Source organism: Glycine soja, chromosome 2, assembly GCF_004193775.1.
Source record: "Glycine soja cultivar W05 chromosome 2, ASM419377v2, whole genome shotgun sequence".
Lineage (NCBI taxonomy): Eukaryota > Viridiplantae > Streptophyta > Magnoliopsida > Fabales > Fabaceae > Glycine > Glycine soja.
In genome coordinates this window covers 48654021-48677590 of record NC_041003.1, presented here as the reverse complement: position 1 = coordinate 48677590, position 23570 = coordinate 48654021, and the positions used below count along the sequence as shown (strand labels likewise).

General features: G+C 33.3%; 3 protein-coding genes across 5 annotated transcripts; 2 read left to right on the top strand and 1 right to left on the bottom strand.

Annotated features, from left to right (window-relative positions):
* The first annotated feature begins 325 nt into the window (after positions 1-325).
* Positions 326-5747, top strand: LOC114401628 (shikimate O-hydroxycinnamoyltransferase-like). Its single transcript, XM_028364194.1, has 2 exons — positions 326-848; positions 4535-5747. Exons 1-2 carry the CDS (start codon positions 420-422, stop codon positions 5519-5521), a joined length of 1416 nt encoding a protein of 471 aa, XP_028219995.1. The 5' UTR covers positions 326-419; the 3' UTR covers positions 5522-5747.
* Positions 5748-11034: 5287 nt separating this feature from the next.
* LOC114401622 (phytoene synthase 2, chloroplastic-like) lies at positions 11035-13828 on the top strand. The gene is made up of 5 exons (XM_028364181.1): positions 11035-11596; positions 12110-12160; positions 12257-12429; positions 12833-13068; positions 13459-13828. Exons 1-5 carry the CDS (start codon positions 11227-11229, stop codon positions 13826-13828), a joined length of 1200 nt encoding a protein of 399 aa, XP_028219982.1. The 5' UTR covers positions 11035-11226.
* A 3948-nt stretch (positions 13829-17776) lies between these two features.
* On the bottom strand, positions 17777-22321 carry LOC114401604 (regulatory protein NPR3-like). 3 transcript variants are annotated; one of them, XM_028364165.1, is made up of 5 exons: positions 21923-22321; positions 21002-21831; positions 19715-20468; positions 19212-19409; positions 17777-18483 (listed from the first exon to the last, which is right to left on the bottom strand). In XM_028364165.1, exons 2-5 carry the CDS (start codon positions 21545-21547, stop codon positions 18209-18211), a joined length of 1773 nt encoding a protein of 590 aa, XP_028219966.1. In that variant the 5' UTR covers positions 21548-21831; positions 21923-22321; the 3' UTR covers positions 17777-18208. The 3 variants fall into 3 exon arrangements, with proteins under 3 accessions (XP_028219966.1, XP_028219975.1, XP_028219959.1); XM_028364174.1 differs by having other exon boundaries at positions 21938-22321; XM_028364158.1 differs by having other exon boundaries at positions 21002-22321.
* Positions 22322-23570: the final 1249 nt, after the last annotated feature.

Here is a 23570-nt window from a genome sequence, read left to right as displayed (position 1 = left end):
GAAATCGATCAAAATTCACCGTATACTCCTCACATACACACATATCACTGAAGACCAAATACACTTCCAAACCGCACTTAAAGAAAGCAACTGACATTAAGTTAGGAAAAATTTACGGGGAAAAAATAGCATTACAGAAATGAAAAAATAAAACTACTATTTGTAAACAAAAATATCTTTAAAGATATTTTCACCTTTAAAGATATTTTCAGTATTTTGGAAAGTTGCTGAGTGCACGACAAAAGAAAGATGGTGCCTCAAACAACTCCCTATTATCAAACATTGCACATTCAATTCGCATCTGTCTAGGCCATTACTGCCTATAAATTCATGCGACCCTTGCAGCTTGTGCATCAATAAGCTAATCAAGCACTTGTGAAGAAGCTTAGATACACAGTTTTAATATTTCTGAAATTAAAATGAGTGTTAAGGTTGGAGAAGGAGAATTCATTGTGAGTGTGAGCAAGGAGGAGGTGGTGGTACCAGAGATTCCAATGCATGAGCACTGGCTGCCACTATCTAACCTTGATCTACTCATTCCCCCAATGGATGTTAGTGTATTCTTCTGCTACAAAAAACCTTTGCCTGAAAAATATTATTGCTTCGGAACCATGGTGGGGTCACTGAAAAATGCCCTAGCACAGGCACTGGTTTACTATTACCCTTTTGCAGGTGAAATGGTGGCCAACACCATGGGTGAGCCTGAGCTCTTTTGCAGTAATCGTGGGGCGGATTTTGTTGAAGCTGTGGCAGAGGTTGAACTCCAGTGCCTCAACTTGTACAACCCTGATGACACTGTTCAAGGGAAGTTTGTACCAAGGAAGAAGCATGGTTTGCTTGCTGTTCAGGTGCTACTAACAACCATGGGTCCACTGTTGTTTTTTTTACTTCCTTTGCCATGCCTGTAGGCCGTGCAGAGCAGAAGAATTCTTATATTTTGTTTGAGCAACTTTATGGTAGGATTTTCATCTCAAATTTTAGTGAAGATCTACGGAAAAATGAAAGATCTTTGTATTGAAAGATCAATTTTTCCATAAGAATCATAAAGATCTCAAAAATAACATTAAAAAATATCATTTTTCTTGGATTAACAAATTTTAGAGGTAAAATATACACCTCGTTTTGCACAATGAAGGATATGAAAAAGAATGATGCATGTCAAGCAAAAATTACATATTAAAAACAAAAATATAGTGATAAAAAAAAAAATTCCTTCATTGATGAATGCCGGTTCGGCATGTACACTCCGGTAGCTACAAGGTCGGCTCAACATATTTAGAGGCCTAAAGGGAATTTTAAAAAAATATCTTTTTTAGTCTAATAACTTTTTTGAACAAAAATTAATATTTTTTTTGAAAATTTATTTTTGAATTTTTTAAGGATGCAAAGTTATTTATTAATTTATTATAATCGATTTTCTTTAACAATTTTTTTTCAATTGATATTAAAGATAATTCATTTAATTTTTCTTGAGACATTATTGATCTTAAATAAAATTTAATTAATTTTAATTTTGAAATTTTTTTTTCTGTGAAAGTAACACTTACCATAATTATTAACATTATTTTATAAGTAATAAAAGCATTCAAAAAAGAATCATTTTTTTATATAATTATGTCAATCAATATATCATTTTTCTATTGTATAATCTCTCTTACAATTTCTAGTTCTCTAAATGAATCTAATCCATCAATATCTCAATGATTATTGTGTTTTAATGAACGTTCATGGTTAAAATAATATTCTTTTAAATTATTACTATTCAAAGACTTCAATTTCTTAATGTTAAATAGAAAACCAAAAATATTTTCATATATTTTAAATTTTTCAAATATATTTCTCAATGCATTAATTGTTTGATCTATTATGTACAAGAAATAATCAATTTTAAATGATTATTTAGGTGATTTTACAACTTCATTATCAATATTCTCATCAAATTATTTTTTTACACATAACACATTTTTCACGAACTTAGGTTCTACATCCATTACACTAACAATTTCTTCGACATAAATTATATTATTTTCAAATCCATCTCTACTTTTCAAAAAAAAAAAAATAAGACCTTTCAATTGTTCTATAGCAACATCCATACCCATATCTTTTTATTGTAACTTTTTACTAATAGAGTTTACAACAATTAATATGTTATACCAAATAGTCATACTTAACAAAAACTCAAAATTTTCAAGCTAATAAGTTGCTAAAAAATCAACTTCACTTTTTATTTTAAGATCATCTTTAATTTCACCTAATTTTAACAAAACGTCTCTTATTTGTGGAGTTTAAAATCTTAAAACTTTTATATTTTCAATACAATTTTCCCATCGTGTTGTGACAATGGTTTGAGAGTTAAGTTAAGAATATGATCTTGTAAAATTTTTCATGTGTTTGTTGAAGAAGAAAATATTGTAAATATGTGTTGTAGTACTCCAAAAAAAAGATGTAACTTTATGATAAGAGTTAATCATATCACGAAGTACCAAATTTAGACTATGACAATCACATGGAGTATAAAATGATCGAGAGTTAATGTTTAAAATTCTTTTTTTGCATCCCTTGATGTTTTCCTTTCATATTTAATCCCTTATTATAATCTTGTACTCTTAAGTTACTAATATCAAGTCCAATATTAATTGTTTCATTCATAATAACACATCAAAATAGACTTTTTCAATTGTATCATCTATTTTTAAAAATTCTAAAAAATATTCAAAAACTTGTATTTGGGTTGAAGAAATATGTACACACAATAACAAAAGACATTTGTTCTTGATAACTTATATCATGAGTACAATCGAGTATGATTGAAAACTATTTTTGCATTCTTAATATTTTTTATAATATTTGTTTTAATTTCACTTGCTAACAAATTTATCAATTCATCTATCTTGTATCCTATGTCCAAGGTAATGGTTATGAATTTTATTATCTTTAATTTGATAAATATGTTCTTGCATTATAGGATCAAATTATGCAATCATTTTAATTATACTTAAAAAGTTTTCATTACTTTCTTTGCCAATTCTTTCATCTATTCCACGAAATGCTAAGTTATTTTTTTCAAGAGTTTTAACAACCGCAATAATTTTAAATAAAATATGTCTCCAATGTTCTCTATCTCTATTTATTTATTCTTGAACATGTTTGTCAATTATTTTATTTTTTAGTCATCTTGTTTCTAAGTCAATCCACAAACTCATATTGGCAATGTGCTAATTACTTATCTCATGATTCATCAACTTATGACTAATATTTCTCCCATCCCTACTACCTTCACTAGCTAATTTAGTTGTACTAGAAAAAATATTAAACAATTTGCAACAGAAACAAAAGACTTTATCTAAAACTTGAGAATAAATTAGTCATCTTTTTTCACGATATTCACCATAAGACAACTTTTGAATGTAAAATGATGAAGAAAAATGTCTTAAGAATTCATCCTTAGGAAAATCTATATTAATAATTTTAAAAGGATTTTTTTCTACTAATAAATCTCTCAAACTTGTACTAATATTTGTCCATTGACTTGGATCATATATATTTTTAATAGTTATTTTTTTAATTTATTAATTTCTACTTCTTTTTCATTTTAAGTATGAGAATCAATACAATATTGTTCATTAACAAATAATACTTATTCACTATCTTCATTTTCATTAACTACTACATTATTAAGTTGTTTATTAACTAATACTTCTTCTTTATTTTCATTTTCATCAATTTCTACATTGTTAACTTGTTCATTTAATGAGCAATCACCTATATTTTTATATTTATATTTTATCTGTTTTGATAAATCTATTTAGAGCACCTTTTTGTGGTTCAATTAAAGCATAAACTCTTTTTTTTTAAGTTTTGAATAAGCAGATTTAAATTTTCGAGTTGACATTTTGAAATAAAACAACTAATGTATAAAAAATAAATAAAACTATAAAGCAAGATTATGAAAAAAAAAATATTAGAATAATAAAACTCGATTATCAACTTGGATTATTTTATATACTTATTTGAGTTGAGGTACTTCACTGCAATGCTCTTTGAACTTAGTAACTAATAAATGTAAAACAAAAATATTTTAGAATTTCAAACAATTATACAAAAATAATACCAAAACTGGATTATAAGAAAATTATAAAAATTACAATCGTATTTCAAAAAACAAAAAAAACATAAAGAATTCAAATGATTTAGTCAAATGGATAAAAGAATTATTAAAATAACATGTATAATATCTTACATGTGAATCAGAATAGTAAAATCAAATCACAGATCAAAAGTAAAATAAGAAATATTGAAAAAAAAAATAATCATACCTAATCAAATAAAAAAAAGAAAAGAATAATATGCATGAACAGAGAATCACAAAGAGTATAAATAAGAATCAGAGTAATATTTTACCTAATTTAAAAGAGAATAGAGAGTGACTTTTGGATTAATTTTAAGTGCGGGAAAACATATTATTACATGTAAGACGATTTTGAGAATTGAATTGGTCTTATTTGTGTCATAAGACAAGTGAGTTTTGCAGGCAACTGAGCTTAAGTGTGGGAGTTTAGTAGTGGCATGCACTTTCGACCATCGCATAGCAGATGCCTACTCTGCAAACATGTTCCTGGTGTCATGGGCCGAGATAGCCCAGTCCAACAAGCCCATAATATCAATCCAGCCCTCTTTTGCTCGGTCCCTTTTCATCCCACGAAATCCACCTTCCTTCCATTCTTCACTTCACGACTTGTACGTCTCCATCTCGGCGTCACCTCGACCGTCAGATCCAAAACCCGAGTTCCAATCTGAGCCACTCATTAACCGCATATACTACGTCACAGGTGAAAACCTCAACCTTATGCAGAAACTGGCAAGCTCAAACGGTGTGAAGCGCACAAAGCTCGAGTCTTTCTCTGCTTTCTTGTGGAAGATGGTTGCTGAAGCTGCAGCGGCTAAGGTTAAGGGTAAGAAAAACCTCGTTGCGAAGATGGGTGTTGTGGTTGATGGAAGGAAGAGGTTAAGTAACGGTGACAAGAACAAAGAAGCAATCATGGGTTCGTATTTTGGTAACGTAGTTTCTATTCCCTATGGTGGGAAACCGGTGGAGGAGCTTATGGAAAAGCCATTGAGTTGGGTGGCGGAGAAAGTTCATGAGTTTTTGGAGATTGGTCTGACAGAAGAGCATTTTTTGGGACTTGTTGATTGGGTTGAGGTACATCGACCAGCTCCTGGTTTGTCTAGGATTTATTGTGGGCATGGCAAGGAAGAAGGACCAAGTTTTGTGGTTTCTTCTGGTCAAAGGTTTCCGGAGTCAAAGGTTGATTTTGGGTGGGGGAAGCCCGTGTTTGCATCGTACCATTTTCCTTGGGGTGGAGATTCTGGCTATGTCATGCCAATGCCTTCTTCTACTGGGAATGGTGATTGGTTGGTCTACATGCACCTTCTCGAGGCTCATTTGAATTTCATGGAGGTTAGGGCTCCTCAAATTTTTTGGCCATTCTCTCGGGATTATCATTTCAATCGTCATTGACTTTGCTTGTTTATTTGTGTTGTTCTTCATCGGTCATGCAACTTGTTGATTTGTATTACGGGAAATCATTTCTAGTGTGAATTTTATGCATACAAATAGTATGAAGTGGTGTGACGCTAGCTAGTATTTATTTTTGCATGTATTTGTGGAATTGTGGCCATTGCAGTATATGTATCTATTCTATCATCCAATAATTAATTCCAAATTCATTTTTGTCATTTTTGTATGAATGCTCTTGTTATTACAAGTAATTATCAACGTATTCATTGGAAGCATATGTGATTAATTATATGGGTAAATATATAATTAATTTTACTTCACAAATAGTTAAGAATTAATAAATGAATATATAATTATTGCTATGTGACTATATTTACTTTTGAGGCACAATTAATATTTATTAAACATTTTCAATAAACTTGTCACACTATTATAACTTTTTGTAAGATAAAGCTAATTAATCATCATTAGGCATTTCAATAATCTCATGACAATATTATCCACAAATCTATAGCATTATATTGGGTTCTCTATGTAAAATGTTTTTTTTTTTCTGACCAAGTTCCTTATTGTTTATTGCTTGACAATATTAACAGCTCACCATTAACTGGTTCTGATTGGTTTGCGTGGCCCTTTCTTGATCACCTAGCTAGCTAGTTGTCCACATACATTCACCAAAAAAATGGTGAGAAAAAGACAAAGTCCTTTTGGGATTTGAAAAGTTCATGATAGCATATCCCTTTGAAGCTTTAACATGGAGGAAGAGAACAGCTTAATTTGTTGACAATGTGACGCCAACGTTCAAAATATTAAACTACGCTAAATTCCATCCCTCATAAATACTTAAAAAGAGTTATTTAATTAACGCTCAATTTTTTTTAAGGAAGCGTATGAAACCATCTCCAATAATCTAGACGCTCCTGAGAACACCTAAAAACTTGAAAGTGCCGACTTACGATTTGATTTCTTATCTACTGCAATTACCTAGCCAGCAGTATGCATGATTGAGTTATGGATCTTATTCTGTTGATTATTTATTATTATTATTATTATTATTATTATTATTATTATTATTATTATTATTATTATAGCAGTTACATTGCTTTGCTTGTTAAAGGGACATTTCAAGTCTTGGCATATATATTTAATTTTTGACTGCAATCCTTACGTGAATTAGTTATTTATCATTAACAAAGGAAAATTACAAGTTCCATTTAATTAAGGTGCAACATAGTCAGCATTTTTTTTATGTTTGGTTTTACTTGATGAGTTGATGGTATTAAAAGAAGAAACCAACCGTGTGAACTTCCAAACTTGTCGTATTCGATGTAGAATATTTGATGCATCTGAATTGGCATTAAGGTTAATTGTGGTAGGAAAGAGAAGCATCACAGCCACATGCACCCTCTTAGGAAAGAGCAGCATCACAGCCACATGCACCTCTTATTAGTATATTACTAGTATTTTATAAAGCAAATATTAAATAAAAAATTAATATATTTGATGTCTTTAAAATACAAAATATATTTGGTTTTTTCTTTATTTAATAAATAAGAAAAATTATATAAATAAAAAATGTGGTATGAGAATTAAGAAATATTTTACATTTGATAGACTGTTAGGAAGTTTAAGGTTTGGTTCAATTTCTGCCACGATAGAGAACAGAAGCGTTCGTACGTTATGGAGATAAACTCCATGATGTTATCGCATACACATGCGGCCCCAACTCATATTGCATGCCAAGGTAGAAACTTAATTGAGGCTGGAAAGTCGAATATTCCTGTGACGTCTTCGTGTCTCGCGTTTCAGGACAAAAACGAATTTGAAGCTTTTGTTTATTTTAATTTATCATTATTTTCAGCAATTAATGAGGCAGATATTATCATCTGTTTGGTTAAGTTTGTCCATAAAATAAATTTCTAGTTATAATTAACTTTTACAAATAATTCAAATCAATAATCCCCAATTGTATGCCTTCGGCTGTCGTTTTACGGTTTTAGAGTTTAATTAATGTGTTATGTGATGGATGCATGTGATGAGGTGGTGTTAAGCCTGTTATCTTGGCTTTGGTTAAATGTTAAGATATATAGTGTCTTTAGTCAAAATAGTTAACCGGGGTGGACTATAAACGTAAAAGATTGAATAAAATAATCTACAAGTAGCATTGCTTCGATCTATTTAAATAAGCTAGGTTTCAATTCTTGGAGGAATTGATAATGAACCATAACATTAATTATTACATGCATATGTTGCTGTCCCTTTACCCTCATAATGATATATTTAGATCGATCTAACTTGATATTTTATCATTGAATATAAAAGTTAATTGAATATTCTTTTTTATATGAGTTAAAGTACTTAGTTTGGAAATAAAGTTAGTTTGATTTTGTATATAACCATCATAAATTATATTTTGTAATTCAATTCCATCAATTTTATTTTGCATTTTCTTTGATACCATGATAAGCTGATAGAGTGAATATATAATTGATGAAATTGAATTATAAAGAATTATAAAGTATCATTTGTGATGCTTATATGCAAGGCCAAACTAACTAACTAACTTCATGCCCAAGTTAACTACTTTAACTTACACAATAAAATACTCAACTAACTTTTACATTCTCTAATATTTCCCTCAAGTTGAAGAATAAATATTTATGATTCCCAACTTGTGAATGAAATTGGAGAAACACAAAGCAAGAAGAGGTTGGATGAATATGTCAACTATTTGATGTTGAGTCTTGACATGAATCAACTTAAAGATGTTTGACTAAACAAATTCTTGAATAAAGTGACAATCTATGTTAATGGGTTTTGATCTTTCATGATGGGAAAGGTTGGAAGGCGAATGGATTGATGACTTGTTATCACAAAACAACATAATTGATCTAATATCAACTTCAAAATGTTCTAGCAAACACTTGACCCATACAACTTCACTAGCAAATACAATAACTTCCTAGAAGGTCATCCAGAGAGCATAAAAAAAGACCTGTTTACTTGTCTGATTTAATATGCTTCAGATATTCTCAACAATATCCAATACAACATTATTGTTCCATGGCTCGACTTAGCTTATCTTATCACAACTTCATCAATCAAATCTCCACTACTTATGAACCAAAGTATTATCATCAAGCAGTTCCATACTCTAAGTGGAGACAAACTATGATTGAAGAAATTCAAACATTAGAAGCAAATAACACTTGGTCTCTAGTCCCTTTACCTGCTAACAAGTAGTGTATTGGCTGTAGATGGGTCTACAAGCTCAAAAGCTCAAATATAAACTTGATGGAACAATGGACATATACAACACTCAGTTAGTAGCTAAAGGCTACACACAACAAGTTGGAATAGATTTTTCAGACATTTTTTCACTTGTTGCCAAGCTTACCTCAGTGAGAGTACTTCTAGCCATAGTAGTAGTAGCTAGGAATTGGTGTTTACAACATCTGGATGTTAACAATGTTTTCCTCAATGGAGATCTTTTTGAGGAAGTTTATATGGACTTGCCTCAAGGATACAAAACCACTACTTCTGGTCTTGTATGCAAACTCAATAAGTCCTTATATGGCCTTAGGCAAGCCTTAAGGCAATGGTTTTGCAAGTTTTCTTCTACCCTATTACAATAGGGTTTCATTAATCCAAAAATGATTATTCTCTTTTCACTTATGGCTCTGGATCCTCATTAGTAGTGCTTCTTGTAGATGTTGATGACATTATACTCGTTTGCCCAAGTTCTTCATGTATTGTTGAGATCCAAATCAAGTTACAATCCATGTTCAAGTTGAAGATTTTAGGCTCTTTGAAATATTTCTTAGGCATTGAAATTGCCAAATCTAGTAAAGGAATTTCAGATTCTCAGAGAAAGTACACACTATCATTGCTAGATGATATAAGATACCTTGGTAGTAAGCCAACACAACTACCTATGGATCCAAATCTGAAATCGACCTTGACTGATGGTGATCTAATCCTTGATCCTTCTCTGTGTAGGAGATTCATTGGTAGGCTCATGTACTTGACCATTTCGTGGCCTAAAACATTAATTTTGTAGTACACAAGCTAAGTCAATACATGAAGACCCCTTTAACAACTCACTTGGCTGTTGTTTACCACTTGCTTCAATACCTCAAATATGCTCTAGGACAAGGCCTTTTCTTTCCTGCTCAGAATTCCATACACTTGCTAGCATATGCTGATGCAGACTATGGTAGCTGTCTAAATACTCGCAAGTCTACAACTAGATTCTATGTATTTCTTGGTGATGCACTGATTTCATGGAAGTCTGTGAAGCAAGGTACTATCTTAAATGTCTAGTGAGCATTATCATCAATGGCTAGTGAAGTTGTATTTCTCAAGTGTTTGCTAGGACATTTTGAAGTTGATATTAGATCAACCATGCTATTTTGTGATAACAAGTCAACAATCCATTTGGCTTCCAACCCTTCCCATCATGAGAGATCGAAACACATTGACATACATTGCTACTTTATTCGAGAACTTGTTTAGTCAAACATCTTCAAGTTGATTCATGTCAAGACTCAGCATCAAATAGCTAACATATTCACCAAGCCTCTTCCTACTTCCCCTTTCACCAATTTCATTCCCAAGTTTGGAATCATAGACATTTATTCTCCAACATGAGAGAGTATTAGATAATGTAAAAGTTAATTGAGTATTATGTTATGTTAGTTATAGTAGTTAGCTTGGGCATGAAGTTAGTTAGTTTGACCTTGTATGTAAGCACTACAAACCATACTTTGTAATTCAATTCCATCAATTATACTCACTTTATTAGTCTATCATATCTCGTATGAGGATCAATTCTTTTTAGTGTTGGATGCATTGATTCCATTCCCGACCCTTTCTACTTTCTCATTCGTACGGAAGTGAGTGTACTAAGTAATTAAAATATAATAAGTAAAATTTCTCTATTATTGTAAAATAAAATGTTTCATTTTTTTTCTTTCATGAAAATAATATATATCAATTAAAATAAAGTCTACTTGATAAGACATTTAGATGTGTGATGAAGACTTAACAGAACCAACAATAGTTGACAATTAATATCATGACTTGTGTTTCTTAATTAAGTGGTTTGAATTTTGATTAATTTTTGAATATGGAATAAACCATATTGAAACCAATACCATAATAAAAAAATGGAAGACTATGACTATGAATCTGGACAAACGTAAAGTATACAAAAACAATTTCAAAGACATTTAAGCCATCCATTCAACAACTACGCAAGCAAAACCAAAAGATAGGACCAAATACGTAAAATATAATGTAAGGTTGCCCTTTTTCTGGGGCCACTATAAAAAAAAAAAAAAAACACACAAAATTCTGCCTAAAAATAAAATAGTGGCTGAGAGTGAAGAGGGTCGTGCACTAAAGACAAACATGTTGATCCCAAGTTGATCACGTTAAGGATTACAAGGCCACTGTCCATACATTTCGACATGTGTTGGCTATAGGATTACATTCACAATTTCCTCTATATCTTTGGACAGGTTCTAAAGTTTTTGATAGCCTCAGAAACAAAATCAGACCTCATCATAGTTTTGCTAACACAAGTACATTCATTCTCAAAAGGTTTAATTTTCATCCTTTCTTTCCCTCTCTTTTCATTGGTGTGCACTTTCACTTGTGGAGCTAGCTGCACCAACAGCAGTGGAAATTGCCTTGTTCTTGAGATGTCTGGTGTTCTTCTTTGGGTGAGTTCTGGACCCAAAGAGAACATCAACTCCTTGGTGAGTTTTTCATGCAGGAGTGGTGGTGGTGGTGAAAGAACACAAAAGAGGTTTTCTGGAATCAGTTTTGCAAGTGGTGCCTCTGCTTTTTCAAGTGCAGTGGCAGCTGAGACTTTAAGATCCTCAGAGGAGAGGGTCTATGAAGTGGTGCTGAAGCAAGCAGCTCTGGTAAAAGAAAACAAAAGGGGTACAAAGATAGCTCTAGATTTGGACAAAGACGTTGAAGGTGATTTCACCAATGTGGATCTGTTGAATGCAGCTTATGATCGGTGTGGTGAAGTCTGTGCTGAGTATGCCAAGACATTTTACTTAGGTACTTGTTTATCTTTTGATTTGAGCCTTATCTCATTCATTATTTCTGTTTCAAATTGAATTTTTGTCCTCTTCTTTTACCACATCATAACTAAATAATGTCTCTACGTGTCAAAAAAAAAATTACTAGTTCAAGTTACGTGTTCATGATCTTAGTTAATCTTTCCATGACATGTAATCAAGTTTTTCAATTTACGAAAAAAAGTTAATAAAATTCAATTTTGAGTTATGCAGAGATGGTTGGAAATAATGACATCTCAGACCACGCAATAATTTCTCCTGACCCACTACAATGTTATTTTAATTGAAATGTTTCTTTGTTCCTAAACCTTATGGAGTCAAATTACAAAGTTCAATTCATCTTATATATGCCTTATGTTTTGTTGTGCTACAGGCAAGCTACTTAGCAGCTAGATTAAAATATTTTTACTATTTTTAATGGATTTTAAAATTCTAATTGTTAATAGTATATTTTGCTGTTGAATTTACTCATCTTGAAAACTGTAAATTTTAGGCACACAATTGATGACTGCAGAGCGCCGAAAAGCTATTTGGGCAATTTATGGTATGTGTGATTAGATTAGATTACACACTCACTGCTATTTCAGCTTCTCCAGTGAGACTTGTTTTGGAATTGACAATTATTCATTGTGCATTGCAGTGTGGTGCAGAAGAACTGATGAGCTAGTGGATGGCCCAAATGCTTCGCACATCACCCCCGGGGCCTTGGACAGGTGGGAGCAACGACTGAGTGATGTTTTTGAAGGTCGACCCTATGATATGTATGATGCTGCCCTCTCACATACTGTCTCAAAGTACCCAGTTGATATTCAGGTACTTTACATAGCCAAATCTAAGATTGAGAATTACATCTTTTTAGAACAAACTTACATGAAGTTCTTTAGTTGGTTTTGATGTTAATCTCTGATCAAAATTGGAGTATCACCTTTATAATCTATGTTGGCATTTAATGCTAACCTTTGTTACGCATATTGTCAAAATAAAACTTCAATTCTGATTCGAAAACAATGCAGATAACGCCTATGCAACTTTATGTAAGTTTTATTTATCCTTTAGATATAACATGTTAAAATTAGTAACTAGAATTAAATTGGTCATTTTATACGAAATAGAGGACTAATTAGTTCTAACGAAACAAAATTATGAAACTAGATTGAACCTTCTTTTTATGTGCTAAAACTGAAGCTAATGCTATTGAATTGTCTCTTTGGAACAGCCATTCAAGGACATGATCGAAGGGATGAGGATGGACCTGAGAAAGTCAAGATACGATAACTTTGATGAGCTCTACCTTTATTGCTACTATGTTGCTGGGACAGTAGGCCTTATGAGTGTCCCAGTAATGGGGATAGCACCAGAAGCAAATGCTTCAACAGAGAGCATTTATAATGCTGCATTGGCTCTAGGCATTGCTAATCAACTTACTAACATACTCAGAGATGTTGGAGAGGAGTAAGTTTCTTTGAACACTTCAATGTCATGCAATTAAACCAAAAAAAGTAAAGAAATGACATTTGAAATCATGCCACTCAAGGGTATCTCACACCATAACATTCCAAGGAATGGACAAAAGTAACAACATTAACAACAAACAAAAAATTAACTCTAGTTTTATAGAATCAACTAAGCCCATGCTCCATAACATTCAATTTTAGAATTTAATTATAGATTCTCATGTATGGTAGGATTGTTGGTTTTTGTAATAGTTACTTTTTTAATCAATCAGTTGACAGTGTATAACCTTTAATGTACATACTTGAAAATTAAACTCTTAAGTTTAACTGTCTCCATGTCATTCAAATTATGTTTTGTCTAATTTGGTATGGTTCTTGATCATTATAGTGCTAGAAGAGGAAGAGTATATCTCCCACAAGATGAATTGGCACTAGCTGGGCTTTCAGATGAAGACATTTTCAGCGGAAGAGTTACAGACAAATGGCGGAAATTCATGAAGGGACAAATAAAGAGGGCGAGGATGTTTTTTGATGAAGCAGAGAGGGGAGTTGCAGACCTCAACTCAGCTAGCAGGTGGCCTGTGTGGGCATCATTGTTGTTGTATAGGCAAATATTAGATTCCATTGAAGCCAATGATTATAATAACTTCACAAAAAGGGCATATGTAGGAAAAGTAAAGAAGCTATTATCACTACCTACTGCCTATGGTTTTTCACTTCTAGGCCCTCAGAAGTTTGCCAAAATGGTTAGGAGATAACTGTTACAATGTGTGATACTTTTCAGTTAGAATTGTATACATCTCAATTTACCATGTGTTGAAGCGCATGAGCAACCCATTCAATTCATTTAATCAATTTGCAAGATATCTTAGTAATCAGTTTTAAAATGTGTAAAAAAGAAGAAGGAAGAATGTATCAATCCATTTGTATACCATAAATTTCAGATATCATTCTTCAAAGGGAAACAACATTTTACTTTTGAATTACATTTCTTATTTTAATTTTCTGTTATATGACGTAGAGATTTCTTATCAAATCAAAAGTTAACCGCCCTTAATTAATTAATTGCTCAATAAATATGATATTTAATTTATTAATCAATGCTTAAATCAAATTAATTGACATTAGATATTTACAAGTTACCTGGAAAACAATCTTCAATTGACATTAGATACTTTTAAGAGTTTTCTAAACTAAAAGTTTTAAACAAATGTTTTTTATTTTATTTTCATTACTAAGAAAACCCCTTAAATTATTGAATGAGTATTTTTTTTATTCTCTACTTTTATATTTTATTTGTATGTAAAAGGTCCCATGCAATGAGGAAAACAAAAAAAGCTTGCTAATTTGATAAGAGAAAAATATTATACATGTAAAACATCGTCATTTAATAACAACTCACGTATGATAAATTTGTTAACTTTTATAATAATTATTTTAAAAGTTGTATTAATGATGAACTATGATTAAATGACAGTATAAATGTTAGTAGATGACTATTAAACTCATTTGATAAACATTTCAAACATGCAAAAATATTTGGTAATTAATTAACCAATGTTAAAAGTGAAAGTGCCTTTGCCTAAATAATTCTATTATCAAGTCAAGGGAGTTACTATTGGCCCCACTCTCATTGCTCTTGGCCCCTACTAAGGGGTTAGGATTTTTTTTATTTCAAAAATACCTTTTCCACTAAATCATGATTTCATTGAACAAAATGCAATAATTTCATTGTAAAATGGTTTTCGCACCCCTACATCACAACAAAATCATGATTCTGTTGTATATGTATTCAACGGAATCACGATTTCGTTATATTTTTTTTTCCGCTTCATATATAACAATGGAATCATGATTCCGTTGTTATATCTTTTGGCACCTCCCTTAACACAACAAAATCAAGATTTTGTTATGTAACTTTTCAACATCAAAACAAAATCCTGATTCTATTGTGTAACTTTTTTCTAATACGTATACCAACTGTATTAAATATAGATGTGTTCTCAACCGTTTATATTGTTGATGCGATCTTAAACGTTGGTTTGGTATGGCTCACAAGAGAACAATAAATCCCTAATGCAAATAACAGTAAGAGTTTGATGCAACTCAATACTTGCTTAATATTCACCATATTGTTTAAATCATGGAGAATGTATCTGTTGTTGTATTTTGCGATGGTGACATTATTTCATCAACTAAAGGGATATTGTTTGAATGTCTTTTTGGTCCTAAAGTCGTCACAATAAGCGAGGACATGTCGCTCGATGCCTTACGAAAAACCATCGGAGGTTGTAGAATTTTACTTGATCTTTTTTATTGTCGGTGTGAAGCTTAAATACACTGATGATGTGGGAAAAAATGTTTTTTTTTTTATCTTTTCAAAATTTAGGAACAAAGGTTTGATTGAGTTGAATGTAACTTTTGACCGATTTCTAGATGAAATCCTTATCCTGTCGCGCAAACTAAAGAAACCAAGATTTGCTGATAATATCATTGCTCTAATGCATGATAAATCTGTGTAGTCATATCTTTATTTTTATAAAAATCATATGATGTTTTTTATTTTATTTTAAGAAAAGTTTGTATTATCTGTGTTTGTTTAGTTGTTGATGCTTATTTTATTAATCAATTAAAGAGACCGTTGTTGTTACTATTAGGTGTGTGTTGTTTAAACAATTGACCAACACAAAAAAAGTAAATTAAGCATAATATAAATATGTCAAAACAAAAAAAATTGTGCATGCTACATCAAAAGTTAATAATAATTATAATAATACAAAAAAAATCATCTGTCTTTGTCACCCTTCTTGAGGCTGCCTTCTTCCTTTGCTTATCTAGGTTGAACCCAACTTTGAAGCTCTCTTGCAACAATTACAAAGCTTGTTGTATGGTCTAATGATGACTCATGCCTTTTGGCATAGTTCTGAGATCCAGCAAGCTCTGTCGAATGTTTGACGTCATCTAGAATCGATCCTACAAGAGCAATTTCACTTATTTACTATTTGTGAAGTGACAATTTAGGGGAAAAAATGAACAAAATCAATTTTGATTTACCTAGCAAAAATAATTTCGACCTAGTACATAGTTTGTTAGTGGTGGGCTAAACAGTAGCTATACTGAGATAGGCGGTAAACGCATAGGAAAACATGATGGTCGTCTGTCCACTGGCAAAATGACACAGGGGTGAAAAACCTTGTAAACCTAATATAGCTAGTTAGGGGTGCAAGCTTAAGGACCCCTAGGTGGCATAACATCAACACTCTCTTCAAAAGATAAGGCCACATGTCAACCCCACAGGGGTTGAGGTTATGGAGAAGGAAGAGGGAAGAAGGAAGGGTTAGGGGGTGGGAGGAGGAAGAGGAACTATGGAGAAGAAGGAGATGAAGGGTTGGGGAGGAAGAAGAAGAAGAAAAGAGAAATGGAGTGGGTGGGTGATGGGGTGGGGGGATTTTTTTGAAATGGGGGCAAAAGGGATTTTTCACAATTGGGTAAGAGCCAGGAGCAAATTGGGAAAGAGCCAATAGTATCTCCCTCAAGTTAATGTGCGTGGTGAGCTTAAGAGGACATCTTTTTCTTTTGGGGCTTGCTACCACTTACTTTTGCTTAGACATGGCAATGGGGCGGGACGGGGACGGGTATTGTCTCCCCAATCCCCGACCCCAACTCCCCAACATGTCCCCATACCCGTACCCGATACCTGACGGATTAAAATTTATTATCTCATCCCCGTACCCGTTGGGTATCAGATATCCCCGACCCCGTCCCGTACCCGATTCAAATTAGAAAAATAATTTTTTTTGTAAAGAAAATATTAAAAATTTGATTTTAGAAAAAATAAATTGATTGTTAAACATTTGTTTTTAACTACTTATATATCAGTAAATTTATTATAGCACATGTGTCTACAAAAATCGTTAAGAAAAAAATGTTAAATTATGTAAAAATTCTAAAATAAAATTAACTAGTAATAAAAATTCTAGGTCTTTTGATTAAATTATGCAAAAATTCTAAAAATTAAGTGACGGGGCGGGTCCAGGTTCGAGGTCGGGGTGGAACCCATACCCGACTTTTGGTTATCGGAGAAAATCCAAACCCGAATCCATACCTGATCAACTCGGGTATTACCCGTCAAAATCAAAACTGATTTAGACGGGTACCGATTTTCTTGCCATGTCTACATCTATTTTGTTGGGCTTTCTACCAACAAGTTTCTTGATTCTTGACCGTAGCCCAGTAGCAATACGAATAAAAAAGTTAAGAAAAGGAAGAAAAAAAATGAAGGAAGTGACTCAGAGGATTAAAATAAGGGAAAAAAATTAAAAATATTGAGACACCCTCCGTGAGTTGTGCTGGAATCCATTAATCCTTTAATATATAAATAGTTTATGGCTTGATGTCTGATAACATAATCCCACGTGTCTTGTTGAAAAGGCAAAAAAATGTAATTTCACCTTTTAATTTGGTTGGTTGACGAGTAACATCACAGTTATCATTTCATTACAATTTACAAATAATGACTTTAACAGTAAAGGTGATATTCATCCCACTAATCTTTTTAGATGCCCGATATATTATTTTGTTTTATAGTAATATATCAATTCTAAAAATAAATAAAAAATCTAAACAACACTCAACCAGCTTCACTATAGCAATAAGTCCACATCAAACCTTCCATTACTTTGTTGAAGACAAGGGTGACTCCTTGCAACTGAAACAAGAGTTTAGTATTTATATGTTTTCAATATATACAATTATTTTGGTGTACAACGGACATACAATTTTGCAAGGATAATCAATTGGAAATGACTTTTAAATAGTCTTGCATGTCATCTTTAAAGTAATTATTACAGGAGGTGAGATTTTCAGTTATATAACAATCTAGGATCATATAACAAAGTAAAAAATACACACTTTTGGGTCTTGGAAAAGGAACAAAGATATTACTAAGCCAATTCGTCTTCCTTTTTTTCCTTCTTCTCTTCTCTTGGTCCAACAACTATAAGAAACTAAATCAAGCTAGTAAAAATCTCCCATGTTCATCAGCAAAAACCCCTAATTTAACAGAACATCTTATTTGCCAAATATGTCACTGCTTCTACTTGCAAGTTGCAACACTCTACTCTAGAAGAACATGGGCTTCATTTTCTCCTCACTCTATGGTTAAGACCTTCCCTACGAGTTGAGGAAGATGAGGAAGACACCGTAGATGAAAAACCAGAATGGTTATTTTCAGCCATATCCTTGTGAAATGCCTTCTGCACATCATCTTTAAGTTCCATGAAGCGTGCTTTCTTGATTCTCTGCTCGTCTTCACTGCCCTTCTCTAGGAAGAAAACATCTGGCATATCGTCATCTTCCAGAAACTTATCAAGCACTTCAGAGCAATGGGGAAAGAAGCGCCTACCATTCTCAACTGTACACAATTCAGAAAGCATTCACAGAGTTTTAGTAACAACATTAAACCACCATCATTCTTTTTCCTCTACAATTGCAAGTTGCACTAAATTCATTTCCATTTGTGTTAAGTTATAAAGTACTACAATTGCATGGTTAACTCTATCATAAGAAGGAAAAAAATGAGTTCCATTTGATATCTTATTTGGTACGCTATGATATGGTCTACTTAGATTATGAGAAACAATATTTTGTTTCGGGTTTTTCCTTTTAACTTCACTAGCACACTAGAATTCATTAAGGTTAGATCCTAGACATGCTTTTAAGGAAAAATAAGTAGTGTTCAATGCTCCTTTTTCTGATTGGACAACTAATCCTATAACAGTATAACTTGTCTCTTATCCGTCTGATTTGGTCTTATAAGACTCTTGTACATGAGTTAGAGTATCCCTTGTACCCTGTTTTTAAATAAACTTTGCTTATATAAAATAAAATAAGAGTACTACAAGTGATAAAAAATTTCTTTATTAATTAGTAGTTACTACACTCCATCTGTGTAAGTGGTCACTTTTATTTTTTCTTTTTTTCTTGGCATCGGGTAATTCTGAGATTTTCACAATTTTGGAATGTTCCAACCAAGGCAACATACAAGCAAGCTTGATTTGGTGTTAATAGAACAAGTCATATCCACATTCCACAGATGCATAACCTCTATAGGATGCTATTTCAAAATTGTCTTGGACATACCTGTTTTCATAAGGGCATGTAATCTTAACTGAAGTTTTCTGGTATGAGCAGAGGGAGATTCATTTAGATCTACTTGTTTCAGGTTGCCATTTGTGCCCTTCAAAGCCGATGAGTTTGCGTACATCGACGATGAATCTGCTTCAGCATTCTCAATGGCTACCCTAGCCTCAGCAGGAAAAAACAGCCGAGCAAATGCAACTGCAACATATGGAGCATTTTAATTAGATGATGTCCATAGACTTCCAAATTTAAAAGCATCATGCAACTATAGTTTTGTTGGGATTATGATGCATGCATATTCCTAAAGTAAAATAACAGCTTGTTGGCATTAACTATGTATTTGTAATTAATAAGTTACCATTATAACAGTAATTAGGAGGATTTGATTGTGCACAGATATTTATTGCAGATTTTTACCCTTTCAACTTTCCAGCTCAACCAGTAAAAGGTCCAAAACCCAATATGCATAGAAACAAAGTGACCTAGACAAGAGAAAGCCCTACCTCTATCTTCAAGGTAATCCAGTCTCATGTGCAAATCATTGGCTGTTAGCTGTGATGAAACAGACATATTCACAGTCATAGAATTTCTTCTCATCTCCCTCTCCAGGACATCAACACAGAGCCTGTCCTTGTTAGATTCCTTACACTGGACTGTTTGCTCTTGATAATCCTTGTATCTCGTCAACCTCTGACAAATTGCAAGAGCAGTTTGTCCATCTGGAGTGGTATCTGATGCACACGCCCCTTTATTCAGTAGTGCTACCAAAATGGATGGATCCTTTCGCCTTGCAGCCACATGAAGAACTGTGTATCCTCGGGAATTTCTACGAAGAATATCAGCCATGCCTAGACTAAGAACTTCTTGAATAACCTTAGAATCGCTATAGGCACAAGCATAGTGCAGGGCATGTGCATCATCTAGAGTGACACTAGACTCATTTAGAAGAAGCTTCAGTAGCTCAACATCATCAGAGTCCAATGCCTTGTGGATTCTCCTTATACTCTTTTCATTCAAGGACTCCACTTCCATTGCATTAGGTGTGGATTCTGGCTGAAATGGGAGTCGGAGCAATTTGATTTCAGTCACAACTTCACGAGGGAGCTCTTTTTCCAAAGATGTGTTGTCAAAGTCAGACCTTGCTACTCTACGAATGCACTGAGAGAGAAGCTGGTCTAGTTGGCAGTTGAAAGCAGCCATAAGAATAGGAATGACATCTTCCACAAGAGCCTTCTCAACAAAATTTAGGAGATGCCGCTGCATCAGTGAAGAGATATTTACATTAGATTTGTTAAGCAAAAGATAGCTGTCTTTTTTTTTTTTTGTAATAATAGAGAAGCATAGAAGTAACGGAGAATGTAATATAGGATGACTAAATATCATCTTCAAGATATATGTTAGAAGTTAAAAGCAGCAGTGGAAAATCAGAAGAGCTTAGTGGACAAAGGTACATAGTGTAGTCACAAGTGTGCATGTGTGTGTGCAGGTAGGCTAGGTGTACATCTATTTCAAAATTTGTTCACTAGGAGCATAGATAAAGTGTTGAACACATTCCAAAAGGCACACATGTAAATTGGAAACAATTTCCAAAAACTTGCCAAAAGTACAACAATTATCTGCTTTTAGTCTTAGGTAAACATTGGGATAACTGGTAGTATTTCTATGTTATTCAGACCAGAATGATTGTGTGGAATTGCTCGGAATTTGTCACATTTCCTCTTTACATGCAAAAATAGTAATAAGATAAAGGAAGAAGAACTAGAAATGACACAATAAAAAACACAATATACCTGAAAAAGTAAAACCAGCTCTTTCATCTGAAAAGTGGCAGAAGCATACATCAGCTCTAAGGCATAATTGATAGCAGGGCGGCATGCATCATGGGTACATGTTTCATCGACACATGTTGTCACTTCTGTTGGTGAAGCCTTTAACCTTCCAGTATACAAATAGTACAAGAACACTTGGAAAGCTTCATATCCAACTGTGCCATAAGGCACCAAATCTGACATGAGATACCTTGGCTTTCCTTCCTTGCCTGATCCATCAGTCCCTTTCTTAAAAAGCTCATGGAAAAACAGACTACGCGACGCCAATATACAGCGATGAATACCCACAGGGATGTCTTCAACAAGAATCTCAGCATCACTATAATCATACTCAGTCTCAATCAATAGCTTCTCAAGGCTTCCACTGAGCTTATTCAGACTCAAAATTTCAATATTTGCCCCATGCTCATTGCTGGTGGAGGAAGACACGTTGTGATTACTAGAACCATGTGAAAGGCGAGATGATACAAAACTCAAGGATGATGATGAATCATTTGAGTTATCCATGACCCCAAATATACAAGATTCCAATTGAGTCAAACGACTGTTTGACTTAATTTAGAAGCAAAAGAAGAAATTAAACCCCTTTAAGTACCCATCTCAATTGAAAAGCTAGCTGACATAATCGATTACTAAACAAACTAAGCCCAAATTAAATAAGCAAAATTGAGAAAGGTCACTGTTTCCCCAACCACAAGACCAAAGTCACTTGCAAGTCAAGCAACAAAACTCAGATTCCCAGAAGCAAAAACTGAGATGATTTTTCATCTGGGGATGGCCCATCAAATAAACTGAGGCATGAGAACAAAAAAGTTTGAACTTTTAGCACTTAACTAACATGGGAAAGACGTGAAGAGCAAAAGAAGAATAAATATTACATACAGGGTGTTATGTTACCCTTTGAGTTAAGAGGGAAGATGAACTCAACAGCAGCTTGAGAGAATGAACCAGAGGGAAATCTTGAGTAAGAGACACTTGGAAGAGGCTTCAAAACGCTGCAAAAAAAAGAGAGAAAGAAACAGAAAACTGAAGAAGATGGCTAGTTTGCCCTATATTCTAGAGTGCTTAAGGGTCTCTAAGTCATTTGAACCAGAGAAAGGAAGACATGGAATGGAAAGAGAGAAAAAAACCAACGACCAAAGGTTGACCAAAAAATGGGAAGAGAAGATAATAGGGATAAAAACAGAGAGAGATGATGCTCGGTAACCGAGACTACCTGTGTTCCTGAAAGGGAAAGAAAACGCGAACTACACGTTGATTGTTCTGTCTTTTTATTATTCTCTCTCAAATTTCTCTTGTCTGGTTAGCATGACCCAAGGTTTTAATATATAAATAAATATTGTGACCATGTCAAGTACTAGTATACAGTGCTAGTTTTCATGTTTATTAGCAGGACTATAAATGCATATAAAAACATGTGATTAAAATTTTAAAATAGATCAATCATGCTATTATTGTGCTTATTCTTAAACTGTCTTCATTAAAAACAGAAAGATGATGGACAACATCTTTCTAGTTCAAGAGATTTTGTGCAAATATGCACGGAAAAGATCCTCTTCGATATGTCTCCTGAAAATTGACTTGCATAAAGCTTATGATTTCATTTCCTGGGAATTCTTGGATTGGATGCTTAAGTCCATTGGCTTCCCAGCTCAGTTTTGTACTTGGATCATGGAATGTGTTTCTTCCACTTCCTTTAGTGTGGCAGTCAATGGATCCATTTATGGCCACTTCAAAGGGCAGCGGGGTCTTAGACAAGGGGATCATCTCTCCCCTTATCTGTTTGTGCTTTGTTTGGAGTACTTTTCCAGAGATATGAGCAGCCTCAAGGATAATGTCAATTTTAAATTTCATCCCAACTATGTAGGTATTCAGCTATCTCATTTGGCTTTTGCAGATGATATTATGCTTCTATCTAGAGGAGATATCCCTTTTGTGTCAACTATGTTTGCCAAGCTTCAGCACTTCTGTAGGGTTTCAAGGCTTTCCATCAGCTCTGATAAATCTGTCATATTCTCAGCCGGTATTAGGTCTCATGAGCTTTCTCATATTCAGCAGCTTACTGGATTTAGCTTGGGTGGCTTCCCTTTTAGATACTTGGGTGCTCCCCTTTTATCATCTAGATTAAATGTATGTCACTATACTCCCTTGCTTTCCAAGATTACTGGTCTGATTCAGGGATGGAGCAGGAAGTCTTTATCTTATGCAGGTAAGCTAGAGTTGATCAGAGCAGTTATTCAAGGAATTGTGAATTTCTGGATGGAAATTTTTCCTTTGCCTCAACCTTGCGTTTCTTTCCCGTATCCTGTGAGACTTTCATTGTAAGAAAGATTCTCTATGAGTTCGGTGGGTTCACCATTACTATTTCAGAGGGAGCGATGTGTGGAATTACAATATTTCTTCATCAGATTCAGTTCTGATAAAGAAAATCATTCAGATAAGGGACTTTATTATTTCCAAAGAGCTAAGTACGGAAGAAGCCAAAAAAAGGATTCAATCTTGGAGCACCAATGAACAATTGCTTATTGGT

What these genes read in the sequence shown, in the direction of transcription:
- LOC114401628 (XM_028364194.1), top strand. Translation starts at nt 420, where the DNA reads ATGAGTGTTAAGGTTGGAGAAGGAGAATTCATTGTGAGTGTGAGCAAG. An exon ending in ATGGTTTGCTTGCTGTTCAG is followed by an intron (nt 849 to 4,534) that starts GTGCTACTAACA and finishes TGAGTTTTGCAG; the next exon opens with GCAACTGAGCTTAAGTGTGG.
- LOC114401622 (XM_028364181.1), top strand. Translation starts at nt 11,227, where the DNA reads ATGTCTGGTGTTCTTCTTTGGGTGAGTTCTGGACCCAAAGAGAACATC. An exon ending in TGCCAAGACATTTTACTTAG is followed by an intron (nt 11,597 to 12,109) that starts GTACTTGTTTAT and finishes TGTAAATTTTAG; the next exon opens with GCACACAATTGATGACTGCA. An exon ending in AGTACCCAGTTGATATTCAG is followed by an intron (nt 12,430 to 12,832) that starts GTACTTTACATA and finishes TCTTTGGAACAG; the next exon opens with CCATTCAAGGACATGATCGA.
- LOC114401604 (XM_028364158.1), bottom strand. Translation starts at nt 21,547, where the DNA reads ATGGATAACTCAAATGATTCATCATCATCCTTGAGTTTTGTATCATCT. An exon ending in GGATTACCTTGAAGATAGAG is followed by an intron (nt 19,410 to 19,714) that starts GTAGGGCTTTCT and finishes CATATGTTGCAG; the next exon opens with TTGCATTTGCTCGGCTGTTT. An exon ending in ACATGCCCTTATGAAAACAG is followed by an intron (nt 18,484 to 19,211) that starts GTATGTCCAAGA and finishes AATTGTGTACAG; the next exon opens with TTGAGAATGGTAGGCGCTTC.